Below are 22,189 nucleotides of genomic sequence, written 5' to 3' on the forward strand. Positions count from 1 at the left end.
ATAAGGAAAACTACCCCCAACCCCTCGGCGGAAACTCAAGCGTATCAACAAAAAAGAAGCGAATTGGGAAAGAAAGGATAATCAGAGGATCACTGAATTAACTGCCCGTTTTATATTATGTGGCACACCCCGTTTAAATTGGAAAAGGCCACCACCTTGTTTCGCCTTGTGAGCGAGGCTATCTGCAATATGGGGCGCGGCAAAAAGAAAACACACTTTAAATATCAACGTGTTTAAAATATCAAACAGCGGAAGGACAAAATCGTGTGATAATGAGACACAAAGATAATTTTCAGGATACTTGATGGTAAAGGTGTGCTTCCCAAGTTTGAAGATGCCCCAGCACTGTTTGACAGCCTAAAGGGGCCCTCCATTCAAAAGGAAAATGTACCCGAACACACGCACATCTTAACCCCTGCGTTCAAGGCGAAGGGTGGAGTGGGAGTTGTAAATAAAAACTGGGCGCGAAAAATAGTAACACCAAATGTTCTCGGGATCAGTACATGCCATCTAAAAATGTATCCATAAATCATTCACAGAGTGGCCCCTTTAAGTTCCTGTCTCAAAAGAATAAGATGTCTTCACATGGGGATGAGCTGTGAACCCGGAGTCTGTGAAGCTTACGGTCTCCTTCCCCAGTTTTAGATGAGAAGGTTTTATTTCAGCAGGAGATTTCCCAGAGGGAACATTTTAAGTTGCGTTAATGAAGGAAAGTAAAAGAAAGCCAATAAAAAATTAAAAAACTGGAACTCTTGGAACAGGGAGTTTGTGCACCGAGAACAGTCATCTAATTGTCACAAAGTGACCTTTCTTTCAACAGCGCGGAGACACGTTCACACACCACATAACACTCCGATTATCCAGGAGTTCCAGCTCCCATGCAACAAAGCTCGCTCTGCCCTCAGACAAAAGAAGAAAAAAAACGCGGCCATGCGGCTGTAAAAGTGAAAGCAACCGCTGGGAAACATGATTCTCCACAACAGATGGCACCCTGCGCACCGCTGATTGCTCCCGCAAGGTGGATGCCTGGTGTGCACGAGCAGCTGAAAAGTGCAGACCGATTCCTAAAGGTCTTTTCTTAGAGCAACGCATGTGCGCTGCCTAGGCGAGACCTAAAAAACGTTGTTACACAGTTACAGTGTGGCTGCAAAGTGACCTTCCCCAGCCCATCTTACATGTTTAATTTAATGCAAAGTAAACATTTGTAAATATGACCTAAATTACTTCCTTTTTTAACAATAATCCTTACCAGTTAGGAGCGCTCTGTTTTTTTTTTTTAAACTTCAAGGATCTTTTTATTATAATTCGTAACACTGCTTTATGCACTAACAGTTACACAGTTCGGGATGGTTTTCTTGGCAAATAAAAGTTTTCGAATTGCTAATGGGCCATTCGGGGTGGAGTAGAAGGTTGCACTCAAGCATTACATGGCAGCCAGCCCCTTAGGAATGTTAAACACAGTTTACTATTGGGTGTTTTCGGAGGGAGCGACCGAATGGAGACACCTGCTGTGACAAGACGCCACATTTCAATGGTGTCTCTGGGTTCCAGTTGGCTCTGTACTGCAAGCTTCTTTCCCTCCCCTTCACCTACAGATCGCTAGAGGCACACATTACAAGCATCCGTGCAAAGCAAGGTGACCTTTCCCCGGCCCATCTAACCGCTCTGAACCCTTAATAAGTTGCAATCTGCATAATACTTCACACTTCCTCCCCCGGTCGTCTCCCCTGGCTACTTGCAGATATACATAACAAATGTTGTTACACAGTTACAGCGTGGGTGCAAAGTGACTTTTGCCCAACAAATCTTATGTGTTTCATTTAATGCAAAGTAAACATTTGTAAATGCGACCTAAATTGCTCCCTTTTTTAAAAATAATGAACCCTTGCCATTTAGGTATGATCCGGCGCACACCAAACGCATCCTTACTAATGCACAGGTCTAAGGCAAGGTGACTTCATCCCAGCCCATCTAACCTTGCCAAACATTTAATATGAAACTTCCTGGCTGTGCCCCCCCAGCTCCTTACAGGCATACATAAAAACCGTTGTTACAGAGTTACAGTGCGGCTGCAATACCAAACCCCCACATTTCACAATTCGAAACACAAAACAAGCATTTGAAATGCAATAGGCCACGCATTTGCGAGAGTTTGAGCTATTGGCATTGTAAATGACAATGCCTTTTATTTATGTGTTTTGAAAACCTGTAATGTAGTGCGTAAACACAAATTCTTTACGAGAAGCAAGGCTGACAGTAACTGAGTCTCTTTTACCGCCAGCCTGGCCTCTGGTAAGCATGGACTATAAGTACAAAGAGGCACAGTTACTGCCAGCCTTGCTTGGCGTAAGAAACGCCTATAAGTACAAAGTGCATGTTTACACAATACTTGCAGGTTTTCAAAACACGTAAATAAAAGGCATTGTCATTTACAATTCCAAAAGCTCAAACTCTCGCAAATGCGAGACCTATTGCATTGCAAATGCTTGTTTTAAGACAACCAAAGGGCTGAAATGATTGTGTTCGTTTGTTGATTGTTAGAGTTCTGTATTTCTGTCCAGAAGTACCTCTCTGCAAAGCCTTCGCTTGCCCTCGCTACCCTGTATGTCAAGTGCCACAGTATGATGGAACCCAGAGCACCAGAGGCAAAAATACCACCCACCAAGGCTGACAGAATCTGACTCACTGGCATAAAGTAATAAGACTTTTATCATTCCAGAATCTGATTCATTGGCATTTAGTAATGTGACTTATATCATTCCTCCCCATACCATAAACATTTTGTCAAAGCAAATACATTGGAAATTCATTGGTTACCTTAAAGGTTGCAGGTTTCTGGTGAGCAAGAAGTTTGTAAATATTCCAATTATTTTCAAAACTCCTGAAAAGAAAAAGTAGGGTTATCTTTAAAGCGAAAGTTGATGAATTAAAAACAAAAAATCGTTTTTACTCTGTTTAAAAAAGTTACCTGCTTGTTACAATAGTTGTCTAGTATGCATATTTGAAAACAAAGCGCTGTACTACGCCTATCCTGCCATCTAATGGTCTAGTCAGAAATTTTATTTTGTTTCTTCTAATGCAACAGTTTGATATCTGCAGACCCATTGAATCATAAACGGAACAGGAGAACCCCTGCCTAAGCAATTTCTAATATTTTAACCCCAAACTACTACACAAAAAAACAGAAGCAAGTATATATAAAACACACACACAAAATTAGGGCATATTTGATGTAATTCACAAACAAATAATGCGAGGACATCAAACTTTTAATAGGAAGGTTGGAGCTTTTGAAAATGTAGTTTTATTTCTACAAGACGTAGCGATATGCTACATCATAGTATATCTCTGTAGGAAGCGGACTCTGTATATACTATACCAAAATGAGGTATAGTGTGCACAGAGTCCAGTGGAACCCCAAAGGTAGGCAGAGGTAAATGTAGATAGCACCTTACTCTCTATTTGTGGTAGTGTGGGCGAGCAGTAAGGCTTTATCAGAGGGTAGTGGTAAGTATTTGTTGTACAAACTCAATCAGCAAATGATGTCACACACTCAAAGACTGAACTCAGACCAATTTTGCTTTTATACAAATCTTTTATTTCTAGAACCAAGCCAGGCCTGGCACAAGTAAATGAAATAAATGCTTTGCAAAATCTTATGCACTGCTTTACACAAAATTTAATGCAGGTTCAAATGCAATTGATTGAAATGCAGGTAAGTCAAGAAGTCGAAATTACTTTTCAAGTTACTTTTTACTACTCAGTGTGACATGTATAGATATCACACTGGGACATTTCCTAGAGAAAAGGTAAGTAAAATCAGTTTCGTACAGTTGCAGTTTCAGGTTTTCATATAAATCAACTCCACACTTAAAACATTTTTCAAGGAAAAACAGTATGGAGAGAAATTAAGTTAACGGTTAACAGTTAAGTGCTTTGCAAGTGGGAGTTGGCATTCTGGTGTTGGAACCAGGGTTCCCCCAGGGTCAAGGATGCACTCTCAAAACACCCACAGCAGCACTAGGGCGGCCGGGTTCAGAGTGCGGAGGCCCAATTTTATCCAATAGGGGAGAGGGGCCTCCTGGGGTTTAGCTCAGGGCAAAGGGGGGTTCAAGTAAGCACCCAAGCTTTGTTACTCAGTTATCAAAAAGGATGCTCCCAGACCCACCCTGCACATTCTGTCAGATTTAAAGGAGTTATGTCTGCCAATTCTGGTCAGCCTATTGTTTGCTCTCAGCAGGCATTTGTCCTTAACAAAGGAGGGATGTATGACGTTACAACGCACACTTTTACAACGCATGCACTTACAACGCATTTTTTACAACGCATAATCCATTACAACGCATGACATTACAACGCATGACACTACAACGCATTTTTAAAAAATACCTTTACAACGCATTACCATTACAACGCATACTACCTTTACAACGCATACCATTACAACGCATAATATTAAATTACATTTAAGGTAAGTATTAGATAGTATAGGGGTAAAAATTACTATTCTAACTCCAGGGGGTGCAACAGTAGGGTAAGTGTTGGATAGTATAGGGGTAAAAATTACTATTCTAACTCCAGGGGGTGCAACAGTAGGGTAAGTGTTGGATAGTGTAGGGGTAAAAATTACTATTCTAACTCCAGGGGGTGCAACAGTAGGGTAAGTGTTGGATAGTGTAGGGGTAAAAATTACTATTCTAACTCCAGAGGGTGCAACAGTAGGGTAAGTGTTGGATAGTATAGGGGTAAAAATTACTATTCTAACTCCAGGGGGTGCAACAGTAGGGTAAGTGTTGGATAGTATAGGGGTAAAAATTACTATTCTAACTCCAGGGGGTGCAACAGTAGGGTAAGTGTTGGATAGTATAGGGGTAAAAATTACTATTCTAACTCCAGGGGGTGCATCAGTAGGGTAAGTGTTGGATAGTATAGGGGTAAAAATTACTATTCTAACTCCAGGGGGTGCATCAGTAGGGTAAGTGTTGGATAGTATAGGGGTAAAAATTACTATTCTAACTCCAGGGGGTGCATCAGTAGGGTAAGTGTTGGATAGTATAGGGGTAAAAATTACTATTCTAACTCCAGGGGGTGCATCAGTAGGGTAAGTGTTGGATAGTATAGTGTAATATTATGCGTTGTAATGGTATGCGTTGTAATGGTAGTATGCGTTGTAATGGAATGCGTTGTAAAGGTAGTTTTTAAAAATGCGTTGTAGTGTCATGCGTTGTAATGTCATGCGTTGTAATGGATTATGCGTTGTAAAAAATGCGTTGTAATGGTAGTGCGTTGTAAAAGTTGCGTTGTAAAGGTTGTTCCCCCAAAGGAGACATGGCTGCCCACATTCTCCTGGACCTCACTGCCTCATTTGACACAATCTCACAACCCTATCCTTATCAGGCACCTGCAAGAGATTGACATCAAAGGACCCGATCTCTACTCGGTCTGCTCCTTCTCAATGAATAGAACACAAGCTGTCAGTCTGGCACCTTACTGTTCGGAAGCCCGCAAACTCATCTGAGAAGTGCCTCAAGGTTCATCACTCAGTCCTGTCCTCTTCAACGTGTACATGATACCTCTGGCCAACCTCATCCATGCACACAACATCAACATCCTCTCCTACACGGACGACACACAACCCCTACTCTACCTGTCAGAAAAGACCACCCACACAAGAAACATGTTTACCATCTGCATGACAAAATTCTCTGACTGGATGAAAGTCAACTGTCTCAAGCTAAAGAACGAAAAAACAGAAGTAGTGATCTTTGGCAAAATCACCTCACCATGTGACTCCAACTGGTGGTCAGCCGAACTCGGACCCAAGCCCCCTCCCAGCAACCATTCCGGGAATCACTGAATATTCATCAAGAGCAAACTGGTCATGACCACACAAGTCAACACCATCACTGCATATTGCTTCTACACCCTGAAGATGCTGAAGAAGATTTTCAAATGACTTCCAGGCAACATTAGAAAACCTGTCATTCACGCCATAGTCACCATCAGGCAGGACTACGGGAACACCCTCTACACGAGATCACCAAGCAACTCACTAGAACAGTACAAACCATCCAGAACTCGCAGCCAGACTCATCCTTAACCTCACCCACAGAACTTGATTCCTAGGAGTGCTGCTGAATTTTGAGCAGTCTGCAGCTTTTGAATGCTGCGCTTGCGGGCGCTGTTAAAAGGGCATTGCAGTAATCCAATCTAGATGATATCAGCACAGATATCACCGTTTTCCTAAAATCCATAGATTTTGAGGGAAGACTCTTCCTAAAAATTTTAAGGGCAAAATGTTAAGGATAAAAACTTTTAAGGATGGGAGGCATGGCCAAGCGATCCAAGATGGTGGACACATTCTAGCCAGCTCCAGCAGCCCAACTATAACAATCCTTTAAAATCCTCACCTTGTACCGCACCGAATACTCCTAAACTGCGGGCGGGCACAGCGGAACACCCGAAGCACCAGAGGACAATGCTGACCCGCGAGAGTGCCGAGTTACCACACCACCACGGCCCACATTGCTCTGTCATTTCCCACGGTGGGCAGCCGCACACCTATGGAGAAGCAGTGAGTGCGGGGCGGAAGGAGTGACTTTCCGGAGCCCCACACCGCGACCCCAGAAGAGGTACAGTGACATCCGCGCTGTTGTCGGCCCGTAGCCTGCTGCAACTGGGTGTGTGGGAGCCGTGATCCTACTTGAGGGCCCGCCAGACGGTTACCGCAACATAGAGACCCAGTTGCTGTGGAGCGAAGATAGGGCGCAGCCCTGGAAGCCTAGCTTGTGGTGCCTGGGCCCCCAACTATTCAGGAGGCCTCTCGTCCTTGTAGACCTGCATATGAAGGAAACATTACGGACGCTTAGTTACACCCACATTTAAACAAGGTATGGCCCCCGGATAGCCTACAAACCCATGGCCAGACAACGATGGGCAGCCAAAGGGAGATAACTCACGAAGGGAGGCATTGCACTGGTAGCGCCTTACAGATCGCACGGGGCGGACGGCCTGGCTGGGCACCGGATACCACGCAATTTGAGGCGCTAGATAACACTGGCTTAAGTCCTAGCAACTTTTAGCCAACAACCCACTGCACATCCCCTGAGGGGTATGGCACACACACCCCACACCATGACTCAGAATCATCCTCAGGAGAACATCGATGCGATCAAAAATTACCCAAAGGAATAAGACATCGCTCTCACTCAACATGGCGCTCCAAAATCCAGCCGCTCACCTAGTGGGTGCCGTACCCCTCAGGGGATGTGCAGTGGTTTGTTGGCTAAAAGTTGCTAGGACTTAAGCCAGTGTTATCTAGTGCCTCAAATTAACAGAATTCTTTAACATAAACATTAATACCGCCGCGACCACAGAGATTTTGTGGGGAGCCATGAACCCAACGATTCGCGGGGTGGATATTAGCCACTGTGCAGCGGAACGGAAGCGTCGGGGAAATACATTTGTGCAGATGGAAGACTCGCAGCGCTCGAGAGGCAAGGCCAGGATGGTGGAGCATATGAGGCACGTAGACAATTACGTCTCACTGAACAATACTAGAGTGGGCTACTAGAATAGGCGCAATTGGGCATGGCTGGCATCCCAAAGCAGACTCTACCAGTGGGGGCAAACTCATATCGCTTGTGTCAGCAGACTACAACTGTTACCCTTTCCCCAGCTATCTGCGACACTGCAGGCAATGTCCTCACGGATCCCACCGAGATCGCACAAAGGTTTGCAACCTTTTATCAAACACTATACTCACCTCAAGAAGCCATCAGCCTATACCTAATCGAGAAATTCCTCGATGATATTCCCCCAAAAACCGTAACAGATGACACACAAGAGATTCTAGATGCACCCATAATGCTAGAAGAATTAACAAAAGCCATCGCGGAGCTGTGCACCAGCCGAGCAGCTGGCCCCAATGACTACCCCAGCGAAGTCTTTAAAGCCAATATAACACAACTAGGGCCCCATTTCCTCAATACCATTCTCAATGTAGCTGAAGCCGGCCGCCTGCCAGCAGATTGGAGGCATGCTGAGATAGTGGTTTGCCCTAAACCCAGTAGACCTCCGAAGTGCACGCCTCTTCCATATCTCTAATATAGACCTGGTCCGCCTAAATCAAGCGGGCTTCATGCCCCGACGCTCCACCGGCCGTAACATCAGAAGGGCCCACAATGTGATAGCGTCGGTGTATCAGCTAGATAGGCCAGCCGCACTTTTATTGGCCGATATGGAGAAGATCTTTGACTCAGTCAGTTGGACGTACCTATTTGTATTACTTAAGAGACAAATTTGGTCCAAGTTTCATCGCGTATATACGCCTCCTATATACAGATCTGACCGCGGCGGTTCTGATCACGGACTGTATATCATGAGGCATCAAATCTGCAGGTAATTAATGATTGGTGGTATGGACAGAGAGATGACCTGACTTATGCTGTAGAGAGATGGCTCCTTGATGACCCAACACTCACGTCCTATTTATATAGCCGACTGGATGTCCAGACCCTCCCACCTACTACCATAGTGGTAATACTCACATGGCGACAAGCTCTTAGGCGGATCGGTTGGTGAGGCCACCTTACACGGGTAACACCCCTATGGTGCAATCGACTATTATCCCACCTAGCTGATTTGCAGGGCGTTCGGGTCTGGGACCAGATAGGAATCTCCACCATAGGAGACGTAATGCACGGCCTCAATCTTAAATCCTTTCAAGAACTTAGCAGTGAATATTCTATGCCAAATACCCAGTTATGCAAGCACCTGCAGTTCCGACCACACCTCATAGCCCAGTTCGAATCCCTCCCGGACTTGAAACCCACTAGAGGGTAAAGTCCTAACTGGGCGACCACAAAATCTCTAAAATATATCAATCTCATCATAAATAGTAAAACCACACCAGAAAAACTGAAAACCTCATGGCAGATAGATATCGGTCCCCTAGATACCGACGACTGGGCTGAGGCCATGGAATCCCGGCGAGGAGCTGCCATCTCCACGTGATTGAGATTAATTCAATTCAAAGTCCTTCATAGAGGCGATTATACTCGCTATAGACTGTGGTGGGCTAGCCTGATAGAATCATCTATATGCTTGAGATGTCGGAAAGATGAAGGCACATTAATACACACAATATGGTCATGTCTACTGAGAAATTCAAGTCTGGTGTTATAGCACGCTTGGCTGAAATCTTGGGGAGTGTGCTTCCCAAATCTCCAAGGCTTACCCTACTCCACATAACAGATGAAATCGTGGGTAATAGATACAAATGTCACTTACTGTGGGTGGGTCTCACTCTAGCCAAAAGGGACATTGCAAGATTACGGAAATCAGATAAACCCCCAGCAATCGGGGCATGGAAAAAAGGCAATCAGGGCATGGAAAAAAGGCATTGACTTTTGTATGGGGTTAGAGCTGCCGGTATTTCGAGCCAGGTGATGCCCACAGAAGCATACGAAAATTTGGAAAAGATGGGCTGAATACCATGGACTAATACTTGCAGATCATTCTTCAAACTCAGATATCATAGACTCTATCCCCAAACAAGGAATCCGGGGACATGACTTGCGCATGATCGGTCTTGATGGACTTCTACGCTACCAGAGGATTGACTTATCCAAATACCATGAATCAGGCATTGGGTTTACATGTTTTGTTTGATCAGTTAATAAGGGACATGATAAATGTATACGGCCTGTTGGCTATTGTGTACTTAAATGCAATAAAATGTGTTAAGAAAAAAATAAAAAGATTTAAGGATTAAAAAAGCAAGCCGAGGTAACCAAGTTATTTTGCGCTTCAAAAGACAGCTTAGTGTCAAAGATGACTTAAGTTTTTAGCTTTAGGCACTGGTTTAGGTAGAGGACCAAGTTGGACCAGCCACCAGCTATCTGTCCAGAATGAGGGCTTGTTCCCAAATACCAAAACCTCAGCACCAGAATACCCTTGCGTGATAGTGCGCTTTTCAACTATACATAAAATTGTTTGCTCCCAGGAGGCACATAGCATTTGAACAGGCGAATTATTGACTGGCAAAAGTGGGAGAGCAAATGCAAATTTAACCTTCAGGAACTTCAAGCATGGCAAAGTTAACTTTCTACACATTACTTTTCCTTAATATTTATTGAACGCTAGATTTCACAATTTAATTGGCTTTTTAAAAACTATTAAAAATAGTTGTTAAATAATTATTATTTTACTAGCTAGTCCAATTCCCGAAGTTCATTATCATGATTTTTCATTTGTACTCTCTTAGCTAGGCCAGTCACAGTGAAAAATAATTGTGTGCTAGTCACTGTAAGGATGTTCACACCAAATTTCTACATAACCTACTTGCACGTATCATGTACTGTACCCATTTGAAAGTAAGGTTTTGACCTGTCAAAAGGGTTTATATCTGCAGGACAAATTGTCCCGCCCCCTGCCCCATTGGCCTCCGCACCCCTAGCCCGACTCAATCGCCATCCCACACAGTTGAGGATGCGTAAGTTGTAAGACTCACATGAGCACATGGGTCTGTAAAAGTTCCTCCCAGAGTAATACACGGTTTGCTGAACCAATGCAAGGACTACCTTGTAACTACCACTAAAGCCTCCCAATCCTGTATTACAGGGTTATTGTCAATGTAATTACTCTCCTTGTGGTGTCATGCGCATCCTGGCATTAAAGACACAATTAATACATGAAGTTAACATGCTTACTGTTTAACTACATTAATCTCTGTCAGAAACAGTAGGGAAATGCCCTCTGGAAGAAAAGTACTCTTCTGCTGGGAAACAATTGAAGCCAGCCAAATCTTGCCCCCCCCCTGAAAAAGAGGCTTGTTTTTTTCCCCAGACAGACTGAAGCATAAGTGACACAATAGTTCAGCTGTCTTTCCCATGCTGACCAGAAATGTGTGTGTGTGTAGATAACTTCGACAGCTAATTCTCTAAGTGTAAACATGTGTACTCTTTCTAATGAAGTGGCCTTTGTACATGCCCTCAGATGGGATATTTTGCCAAAAGCTAAAACTCTGAATTTATAGTGTATGGTAAGAAATTAGCAATATTTATTTTGCGATTCTTATGCATCAAATCCATGACATTTAATTTTATAATAAAATGGTCTTTTACCACTCAGGGGCCTAAGGGAACTTGGATTCTTCCGAGCCCTAGCAATAATTATCACCATAGTTTTCATGCTCAGCTGCTTCTAAAAGATCTCCAAGAGGATATACTCTTGAATGACTTGGAGGAAAGGTCTCACTGACTTGGTCTCCAAATATCGAGCATTTTGTGCTTAGATTTATGGCAAACTGTTGGCCCACATGTTGCTGTGTTCAGTATTTATAAACAAGAGTTGCATCTATACCCTCATGGAAGCTCAGCCAATTAAGGGAAGAGGCTGGCATCTCGTTTGGAATTGGCCATGAGGCAGACAATGCTCCCTGGTGCTGTCACCGACTTTTCTGTGTGTCCTCAGCATAGCAGCCCCAAAGCCCATGAAAAGTGCTAGTTCCGCTCGGTGCTGGCACGAAGCCTTATCTGGCATCTAGACAGTCTCTTGAGCATAAGAGAGGCCTAGCGCCACGCTATGTGGCTAGGCAGGTCTGCAACAAATAATGTGCAAACAGCAGGGTCCAAATGTGTACTGCTCCCGGGGAGGTGGGGAGCTCGCAAAAGTAATTTGTGTAAAGGTGGCGAGAGGTGTCATGGAGAAGTAGTGGTAACATCTGGGGGACAACCTTACATCTGGAGCTACCAAAGGTACTCAGTGGACACCTGATATCTGGTGGCAACCCCTGGAATGAATAATCCTCGTACCAAAATTGATCCAGTGCACATGTGACGCCTACATGGCTGAAAGGGAATACCTACTTAAAGTGGTGCCTGCTATCCGACACATGGTATTGTGTGGCTACACTAGCATGAAGTAGAAGCCCCAAGCATGAATTGGAGATCCGTGCCATAAGGGGGTGGGGGGGTCCCTAATATTTGGTGACCTCCACTGGCACAAAGGAGGGACAACTTTTGCTATGTTGAGACACCACTGGCATCTGGTGGCCAACCGTGGCAAGTGATGGGGGCATATGGCCAGGCAAGGCATATCTGTTGATCTGGGGCAGTAGTAAATGCGGGTATGTGAGATTAAAATGACAAGGTGTAGGTAGCTAGCTCTTTATGGTATATCAAAAAGCTGATCTAGGAGTGGACAGGGGCTTGCCATGCAATCCCAAAGCGCTCTGTTAGGGAATAGTGTGGTGGAGCAGCCTTAAGGCATTACATAGAGGAGTGCAAAACGTCTGAAAATTCACAGAATGGTCAATAAATGAGACACATGACTCAACAAGCATTTACAATGCAATAGGTCTCGTAATGACATTGTTTTGAGCTATTGGCATTGAAAATGTTATTTTTTTTTCCCCCTTCGTGAAGCATTAATCAAGTAATGGCATTGTATATGACAATGTCTTTTATTGATGTGTTTTGAAACTCTGCAAGGGGTGCGTTAACACGCACTTTGTACTTATAGTTGTTGCTTATGAGAAGCAAGGCTGGCAGCAAAAGAGGCTCAATCACTGCCAGCCTGTAGCAAGGACTACAAGTATAAAGTGCATGTTTATGCACCGCTTGTAGGTTTCAAACACATAAATAAAAAGGTATTGTCATTTACAATGGCAATAGTTTAAACTCTTGCAAATGTGAGACCTATTGCATTGCCCATTTAAGCTAGAAACAATGTTATGTAGCAGATGTATGTAGAACGTGCGGCAAACCCATAATTATATTTAAAATGCTATATATGCCTTATATCATCTATTTCATTTGTAAAGCACTTAACATCTTTCGGTTCCTCTCTCACAAGCAGTTCAATTGTTTTATAGTGCTGCTCATACCAGTGCAGAGTGTCAGAGCACTTTACATCACACAATATGCATTCTACAGACAGAACGATTCATTGGTGGAAAATCCAGCCTCGCAATGTTAATCGTAGCACATTTCCCCTGACAACAGCAGAAGTGTTTTCATAAAAGGTAGTGAGTGCATCCATCCAGCAATAGTGTGGGGTTGAAACTGAAGTGCTTAGAAGTGTTCACAACCATTCTGCCTGGTGTACTATAAGAACTACAGCAGAAATATGAAATAAGTAAATCGGGGCACAGGTCAGCAGGATATTTGAAATTAAAAACATTTCGCAGTGTCACTTTAGGGTATTAAACACCAGCAGGCTGCAGCTCCCTGATCGCGCCACGCGCTGCCATTCATTGTGTTAACTTAAGCACACACAGAGCCCCAGTGCCGTGGTGTTGGCAGGCTGTTTTACACCGCACAGTGTACCCCTGGGCAGGCCGCTCTTCCCCTGTGCCTCTGATGCTTCAGTCTAGAGACCGGATGCCGTGCTCCTGGCAGGCTGTTGTACAGTCGCACTGTGTGCCCTTGGGCATGCCGCTCTTCCTCTGATGCTTCAGTCTAGAGGCCTAGTGCCATTTGGCTGTTGCACACCGCACTGTGTGCCCCTGGCAGACTGCTCCTTCTATGTGCCCCTGATGCTTCAGTCTAGAGACCTAGTGCCGTGCTCCATGCGTTCTGTTGTACAGTTGCACTGTGTGCCCCTGGGCAGGCTGCCCTTCCTCTGATGCTTCAGTCTAGAGGACTACTGCCATTTGGCTGCTGTCCCACTATGCTAGTGCTGGTGAGTTAAGTCAGAATTGCCTCAATGTGGCCAGCTATACATGCACCACCCGTAATTACAGTGACGATCAAACCCTCTCAGTTTAGTTAGTACTCTGTGCCCAATGACCGCAGAAGGATGGCGAAACACAGCAGCCCTGTGGCCTGCAGATTAAACTGAAATGAAATCAGATCTCATCTTGCAGAATATAAACCTCACACTCCGAAAAAGGATGACGAGATAGAGCAGCCCAGCCTGCACATTTTACTGTGTAAATTAAATGAGATCTTGCAGCGTGCGCTCGTGCTAAAGTTACAAAATAGACTTACTAACTAGTCAGTGGCAGCAGCGCCTGCCTGGCGAAACTAGTACGAAACTAGTACTTACTTGAAGTTCACTTACTTCTGTCTTACAGTCTCAGAGTCTAGAAGACTGACTGTCTCACATGGTCGAGTCCGGCGGCTTCGGCCAGGGTCACGGCCGCACAGCATGATGACCACCAGTGTCTGGCAGACTCCCCGCAGCGCTACCCGCGATGATGCCTCTCATAAAGCGCGGCCCGGGCCATCATGCTCAAGAGTCAGAGTGAGTCTGCGGTCAATGCTGCCATCCGCGCTTGTCAGAACGCAGCTTGGTATATTTGATGTGCAGCCAGTTGAGCAGCAGGCTGAGGCAGCAGCGCACTTGAGACTGGGACTCTCACTCTGGACGAGTCCCCGGCTGCGCCGCTTCTGGCGACCTCACTTCCTGTGAGGTCACATCCGGATTACCAGTAGCATAACTGTACTGCTAAGGGCAGGCCCCGCCCCGGGTTTCTAGTGTCAGTGAATGACTCACAGACAGCTGCGCAGCGCCCAGAATAATTTCATTAATGCAGGCAGGCTGAGGCCGCAGATTGTAACATTTGTAGCTCTCACACTCAGCCAGAGCTGAGGAGCAGAATAAGAATCAAGATCCTTAACTGTTTGTTAACTGAGCCAGCTGCTGGTGGCAAGTCTGCAAGTACTACCGCAGGGAAGTGTCAACTTCATGTGTTTAAAATGTAAAGAACGCAATTTAATAAACAGGCCACAGCATTCTCCAATGAACTTTGTCATTCTGCCAGGAGGCCTTGGGACTTGCCCCAGTATCAGGGATAGAGGTACCACTAAATATTTAGACAGATGGGGGATTCCGTTGTTGTTGGGAAGAGGCCATGATGGTACGCTGTCCATACAAAAAAAAAAAACAAGAGAGCGAGGAGAGAGACGGAGGGAAAGGGGGAAGGAAATACCAGTGTCGTCTTAAAGATTCTGGGAGCTCCAGACGAACACACGCCTTCGGGGCCATTAGGAAGACTGAAGAAAAAAAAACAGATGGCCCCTGTGCGTGCCTCAGGAACAAAAGGGAAAGCTCATTTAAACAAGCTGGCTGCACTACGGCCATGCTAATTAGAAACAGATGGTCCCCCTAAAGATAAGAAATTGTTTTGCGACAGCCGCAGACGATCCTGTCCGGACGAAAGGGAGAAAGGGCACTGACTAAAAAGCATCATTTTCAATGGGAAGCCAGAATTTAGCATAAACGCTGACGCGACCCAATGAAAATGATGGGCGGGGCTTCAAGTCCCCTTCTGAATTCTCCTCTCTCACTATATGTCTCGCCAAGCCAGCAGCGCATGCTCTGCAACACTAGGCGAGACCTAAAAAGGAGATCCACACCAATTTATAGAAATACTAAACAGCTTTATATATGTTTAAACAGTTCTGGGTTTTGACTTAATGGCAGCAAGGCCAAGTCTACTAATAATAAGTACCAAACAAAGTGCCAATGCTGCAAAAGGCTTTTGCCTAAACTTTTTTCGTGTGTATTGACTAAAACAATCACATTTTTGACTACTTTTTCGGTCAGATTTAATCAGACAAAGGTAAATCAATTACATTGCATTTTCATTTTTCAAAACATCTAATATTTCATAGTCCTAAACTGCACCGTGATATCCACATTACCCTTTTTTTAAATATATACAACAATTTTTTAAGTTTTTGACACCATCTAAAAATGCAAAACTTGACAAAAAAACATTCAACTCTTTTCAGCATTCATACCCACTCACACCCATTCATATTAATCATTATATACAAAACAAACTAAGTGAAAACGTGTCAATGACACGTATAGGCCATCCATAAAAATAGTAATCTCGTTTTTTAAACTCTTTGTTCTTTGAAAAAGTCTTTTTGTCAATTGGTTGGCCTTAACTAGTAAGGTCTACGCGTTTCGGAACCCTTTTCTTGCTGGGATCCTCGTCAGGACCATTGTGCACTGAAATAAATGAACGAAAGATTGTTTAACCAATATCCTGTCTCTTTTTATCTCAGGTGACTGCGCTATGTTTAAAAATCTCACCTGCAGTTTAAATGCAGTCTGTGCGAGGCATTTTTTGTCAAGTTTTGCATTTTTAGAAGGTGTCAAAAACTTAAAAAATTGTTGTATATATTTAAAAAAAAGGGTAATGGGGATATCACGGTGCAGTTTAGGACTATGAAGTATTAGAGGTTTTGAAAAATGAAAATGCAATGTAATTGATTTACCTTTGTCTGATTAAATCTGACCGAAAAAGTAGTCAAAAATGTGATTGTTTTAGTCAATACACACGAAAAATGTTTAGGCAAAAGCCTTTTGCAGCATTGGCACTTTGTTTGGTACTTATTATATATGTTTAGGCATCAGAAAAAAATCATTCAGGTAAGTATGGTTTTATATAGGAATATTTTTCAGTTAAAAAAGACGACCGTGCAGTTTCCGAGTTCAGTAATGTTAACCTAAGGGAGGAAAATCATATGCACTTTATCAGTTCTTGTCAGCGACTAACAGGACCCCTCTCCAAGAGTTAAGGTTAGAGGTGGGCAAGGTCCAAGGCAGCACCAGCAGAACATCACCATCAGCACTAGGACAGTCAGGTGCAAAGGTGTCAAACAGCGTTGGTGTCCAATGTAATTCAAGAGAGAATGGCTGCGGTTTAAAGAGGCTGCAGTTCTTGTGATGTTGGGGGACATGGGGACACTTTGTGTCCTCTTCTCCTCAGATAAGGGCGTCCGGGTGCAGAGGGTCTTTGAGGGTGTCTGGTTTCTCCATCTGGCAACACTCGTGGATAAGGGGCCTGCCAACAGGGGCTGCAGGCTAGTTCACGAGGAGTCACTCCACAGTGGATTAAAAACATTGACGGTCTGAGGACCACGTTGCCATCATTGGCCCATTTCAACATAGGCTGGAGGACACGGTGCATGGGCTTAGCGGAGTTGGGTTTTGGTGAGCCACAGTACTCTTGGACATTCTTTTGCTGTCTGCAGGATGCAGGGGACAGTTCAGCTGTCCCTCTGGAGGTCATGGTTCCTGGGCAAAGGCTGTCAGGTCTCCCGGTCTTTGGAGTCTCAAAAGCTGCAGGACAAATTGGCTTTTGGTACAATAGGCTAAGTCAGCAGGCAGGCCTGTATAGTTGGCACCAACCATACAGATTGGCAGTTTCTGTATCTTCTGTTCTTGCTGTGCAACTCTTCTCATCCATTTTCTTTCTTGAGGTCATCAGGATCTGATTCTCTGGTGCCTGGGACTCACTTAAATACTGAATTTAAGGGTGTTGGGAGAGTATAGGGTAGTAGCCAATGGGCTGCCCCTTGGGGTCAATAGCCTGAGGTGGCACACCCACCAGCCTAGCTAATTTTCCCACCTGTCCAGGTGCCAAAGGGGGCTTTGGACAAGGGGGTTGGGTTCCTCTCCTGTGAGGGCAGCCAGATTCGCATTTCAAAGGTGGCAGATCTTTGTAGCTTATCATAAATGTAAGTGTTATCCTGCACTCACTAGTAATCCAGGTACTCTCATCACTCAAAAACATAATCTGGTTATGTGTGCTTCCTCCTGACAGAGCCTGCGAATGTAGCCTACAGGCTGTTTAATTAGTGCACCTCATTTCTAGAAGGCATATCTTTAAAGCTTGCTGCCCAAGGAAGGCTAATCAGCAGGTCATCCAGTGGGAGGGGGGGTGTTAGACCCTTTTCCCTGACAGGCTGTTGTTCTCGGCCTCCTGAGAGCAGTGGCTCTCACCTTAGGAATTCAGGATAGTGTCTCAGGTGGCAGGCTAACAAACCAATCTGGGAGCACACCAGAGGCTGGTAGGTTTTGAGGGGTCATCTCTAAGGTGCATGCATTGATAAATCCATCACTGGAATCAGTGTGGGTTTATCAATAACAAGATGTTTGATACCAAACATCCCTATCTTCAGTGAATCCATCGTGTAATGGTGGAAATCGTTTTCACCAGTGCCCAGCCATGTTTTAAATGGCTTCCCTGGTTACTTGTACTGCCAGTAATAAGACCGACCAGTACAGGGCCATATCTGATCGTGCAGGTATGCCCTCACATGTAATATTCAGCACCCTGCCTTTGGGCTGTCAGGCCTGCTGTAGGGGCAACTTACAAATATTACACGCAGTGTTAGGAACATGGCACACAAGGATGTGTGATATGTCGTGTTTTCACTTTTGTCTTCACAAAGACGCGCAGCCTGCAATGGCAGTCTTGCATATGCTTGGTGAGGGGTCCTTTAAGGTGGCACAATTTGTGATGCTGCCCTTAGGGACCCTCTTTAGTACCTCAGGCCCTGGGTACCAAAGGAACCATTTACTAGGGACTTAGAAGGAGCTACAGGTGTTGCCAATTGGGGGGAAAAATTTTGAAAAGTTTTGGAAAAGAGCTCTGGCACTGGGGACCTGGTTAGCAGGAACTTAGCGCATTTCCAGTCGAAATCACATCAATTACCAGGCAAAAAGTGGGGGTGACCATGTCAAAAAGGGCTACTTTCCTACACAAACATATATTTTGAGACCTAAGAGGGCATTACTTACAAATAAAAAGCTGAAATTTTATTGGAAAATGTGTATTTTCAGGAAAGCAAACCTCTGCAGGCATGCCACAAAACTGCACCTTTGCAACTGTAAAATGGACAGGCCAAATATAAGCTGTTAGTTTACTCTTTAATAATAACATGTGATCCAAACTTATGCTTCTAATCACAGGAAAACAGATTGCAGTATATTTACCTGCATTTTAAAATGCAGTCCATTTTAATTATTGTAGGCTACAAAGCTGTTAATTGAAGAACTGATGCCAATTAATTATTAAAGTTGCACATCCCAGCATGCATAATATTTTTCACTAAACTATGCACATTGCAGTACATTTGTATTATGTGATGCGCTGTGCAAATACATTTTGTTGCTAGTGAATATATCCGACTTATTTTTATTCCAAATTGTGACCGTATCCTCTCATGATGAAAATGAGTTTGAGTGAAACGATAATGATCTTCAATATAGAGAAGTCATCTATAGAAGAAAAATCATGACCCTATCTGTTTGTACCATCCATTGGGTCTGTGTTTAGTGCATTGGGTGGTCATAAATAGCTTCCTATACTGAACAAGCAGTTAGTTTTTTCAAAAGCAGTTGCGCTATAAATGTTTACATGGAATACCTCTGCAGTACATGCCAGTAAGATAGAGAAGCGTGTAAAGTGCTCCCTATATGCATAAATGAATTCATAGAGTTTGAATCCCAGCGGGACTGACGCAGACTTGTACCTTTTGGAGAAGGACACTTATAGTGCTCCTGGTTAGTAACCATCACATAAAAGTGAGTTAATAGTGTTACATTGGAAATGACAGCATTCTGAATAAAGAATGCTCACATTACCATTAATCCATTACCCTAGTGAATGCACTTGTTAAAGGTTGAACCTATATGTTTAACGGTGCCAAACAAAATTATTATTTGCGTACGATTCAAACAGGAAACCACTATGAAATTCCACACATACTTTTACAATTTCCTAGATCTGGCATATGCTTATGTTTTAAGACTTGGAAATTTGGCGCATACCTTCCTCGCAATTGAATAGCTTCTTCAAACCTTTTTTCATCCATTGCTTTTTGAACATCTTTGGTCTGAAATAGAATTAAATAACTAAGTAACATCTCAGATTGCAATAGTACATAATATTGAAAACTTAAAAGCATTTGAAACACATTAGCCAGTGTAGACTTTACATTTTCGCTTACATTTTTTTAAAGGAAACTATTTACTTTTCATTGAATAAAAACAAAATCATAAACATTGCTTTATAAAAATTAAGTACACGTTATTATATTAAATATTGTACCAACATAAGAAACAAAAATCATAATGCAAAAATGTACTAAAGGTACTAGCCATTAGGCATGCAAACAGCAGGCTTGGGTTAAGACATCTCAACATCCAAAGCAGATTCAAGCCTCAGTAAAGGAAATGGTTATCCAGATAAGACAAAACAGTGCTCTTTTAAGAAAAAGCAGGAAAAATATGGCACGTTTTCCGAAACCCAACTCTCCCAGCATTTTTCCATTGCCTGGGTAACACATGCCTGGTAAAATCCAATTCATGCTGGGGTTATGATCCATATCCTTTGGCATCATGGATACTCACAAAAAGCAATCTTCATCTAAGACATAAGGAGGGAGCATCAGGAGATAGGATGATTGGTTCCTTCCATGAATAAGGCTCTTCTTCAGCATCCTATGCACAAAGTAAATGACTGAAGAGGAGTCCAGCACAGGATCTTTTCGATGCACTTTCTACATTCCACAGGAAATTCCTTTATTTTTACTCATTTAGCAATCTAACTAATTGTACATCCTCATTCCTTTAGGCAACATCGTCATCTACAATGTATAGCTATTTTTCTGCTTCCATGGGCAGCCCTATTAGTTAGGGGTGACCATAACAGAATACAATTAAATTATTTTTCTCCATAATTTGGTACCAGCTATGATGTGTTCCTTTGTATTGCTGGAATAAAAGTTAAATGATGATGAAATGTCATTCAATCATTGAGAAAAAATGGATTATGTGATGCTGCCTGGCTAGCAGGCTGTACTGTATTACTCCTGCCAGAAGCTAATCAATTTAAGTTTTCCGTGAGCCTTGGGGCAACCCCAGGCCCATTATCATAAAACTGCTGAACTACAGGAACCTTGACTGCACTCTCAGGGCTGCTAGAGTTTGGAGACTTGCTTATGAATTTCTGAAATTATTTATCCTGACTTAACAATTGTGATGCAGCATGCATATAAACATTTTGAGAGAAAAGTGGCGGGTATGCGATGCTGCACTCAGCTAAGCTTAAAATAGTAGTTCAGAACAGATCTCATTTCCTCACTACTGCAGCTGAAACTCTTGCATTTGCTGAAAAGCTGAACTGAGAGAACAGGCATCTATTCATCTGCTGCATGCTGTTCTCCTGGAAATGTTAAAACAGTGACTAAAAGCTGCTGTCTGGGGCTTCAGATGTGTTATTCCCCCTGCGCTAGATGTGGAGGGCAGGATGATGATACATTATGTACTTTGCTCAGTGTTCTCTGTGAGCTGGACTTTGTCTTGTACGGCTACTGGATCTGCCACGCATGAGCTAGCCTATCATGTCTGTAGTCTGTAACTCCAATCATGTGTGGAAATACTCCTCAGCTATTGAATCAGGGCAGGGTGGCCCTCCCCCCCTTGTTGATGGCATTGCTATGCTGGATGTTTAGATCTGACATAATGGCACTTAGGCACCCTACTGGCATATTATTGGCATGGGAGTGGTAGTGCTTGACCTAGAGGGAAATTACCTCATTGTTCAGACTTAAGATGCTTATTACATGTCATGACCTTCTACATGTTAGAAGTGAGAAGGCTATTGCTAAACATTTACTAACGATCAGTGTCTTTCGAGCTCCATTCAATGAGGTTCAGCCTATCCACACAACATTGCTGCATGGTGGAGGCTGAAAGAATCCACAGGGAGACCCTTTGCTCTCGATTTTTCCACTCTCGATTTTCTAATTTCAAATCAGCTAAAACTTCGAGTCACAGCATCTCATTAACTACCTATTATTATTTTCACTGGTATAATTTTTTGAAAGAGAAAATCCATAATTTCCTAAAGTTTCCTGAAGAACCCAAGTTGGTGTACCACATTCTGTCCTTGGACCAACCCAAACTCATGGTGTTCAATATGTATATAGTCAAGAGTGGATGTGGGCAACATTATGTTTGTGGTTTTCGACATGCCTGCAATATGGAACTTGGTTATGTGTGTTATTAGACCAGCAGTGGACCAAGGCTTGCTTGCACACTAAGAAGTTGTCTTTAAATTATAAGCATAAGTTGCTACATTTGCGGTTTTTTAGCACCAGGTTTATGGGACTCTAGTTGGCATGCACTAGATGGATTCTACAATTCCTGGTGCATGTCCTAGGTGTGGTGTGAACAGGGCAGGGTTTACACTTGGCATGGCTTCAATAACTTAATGCTGACGGGATATGGGAAAAGCGCTGGTTTGTGGGGTCTTTGAAGTGCAACTCTCCATCAAAGGGCTGTTCCTGTACAAAGCTACAAATAGTGCTCAAAGACAGATTGCTTTGGGATGGCGTCAGGTTGTGATCCTATATGCGCATAGACTCAGAACGAA

At 43.5% G+C, this 22,189-nt stretch overlaps 1 protein-coding gene across 2 annotated transcripts in view; it reads right to left on the minus strand.

The window, feature by feature from the left end:
* The window catches only part of PFKL (phosphofructokinase, liver type), a 433,821-nt gene that overhangs the window by 236,436 nt on the left and 175,196 nt on the right, over nucleotides 1-22,189 (minus strand). For both annotated transcript variants that reach the window (XM_085648708.1, XM_085648707.1), the window contains 2 exons: nucleotides 19,582-19,646; nucleotides 2,818-2,881 (listed from right to left, as the gene is read on the minus strand). In XM_085648708.1, coding sequence (XP_085504834.1) covers nucleotides 2,818-2,881; nucleotides 19,582-19,646 — 129 coding nt within the window. The remainder of the gene's footprint in view (nucleotides 1-2,817; nucleotides 2,882-19,581; nucleotides 19,647-22,189) is intronic.

Source organism: Triturus cristatus, chromosome 3_2 (assembly GCF_964204655.1).
Source record: "Triturus cristatus chromosome 3_2, aTriCri1.1, whole genome shotgun sequence".
Taxonomy (NCBI): domain Eukaryota; kingdom Metazoa; phylum Chordata; class Amphibia; order Caudata; family Salamandridae; genus Triturus; species Triturus cristatus.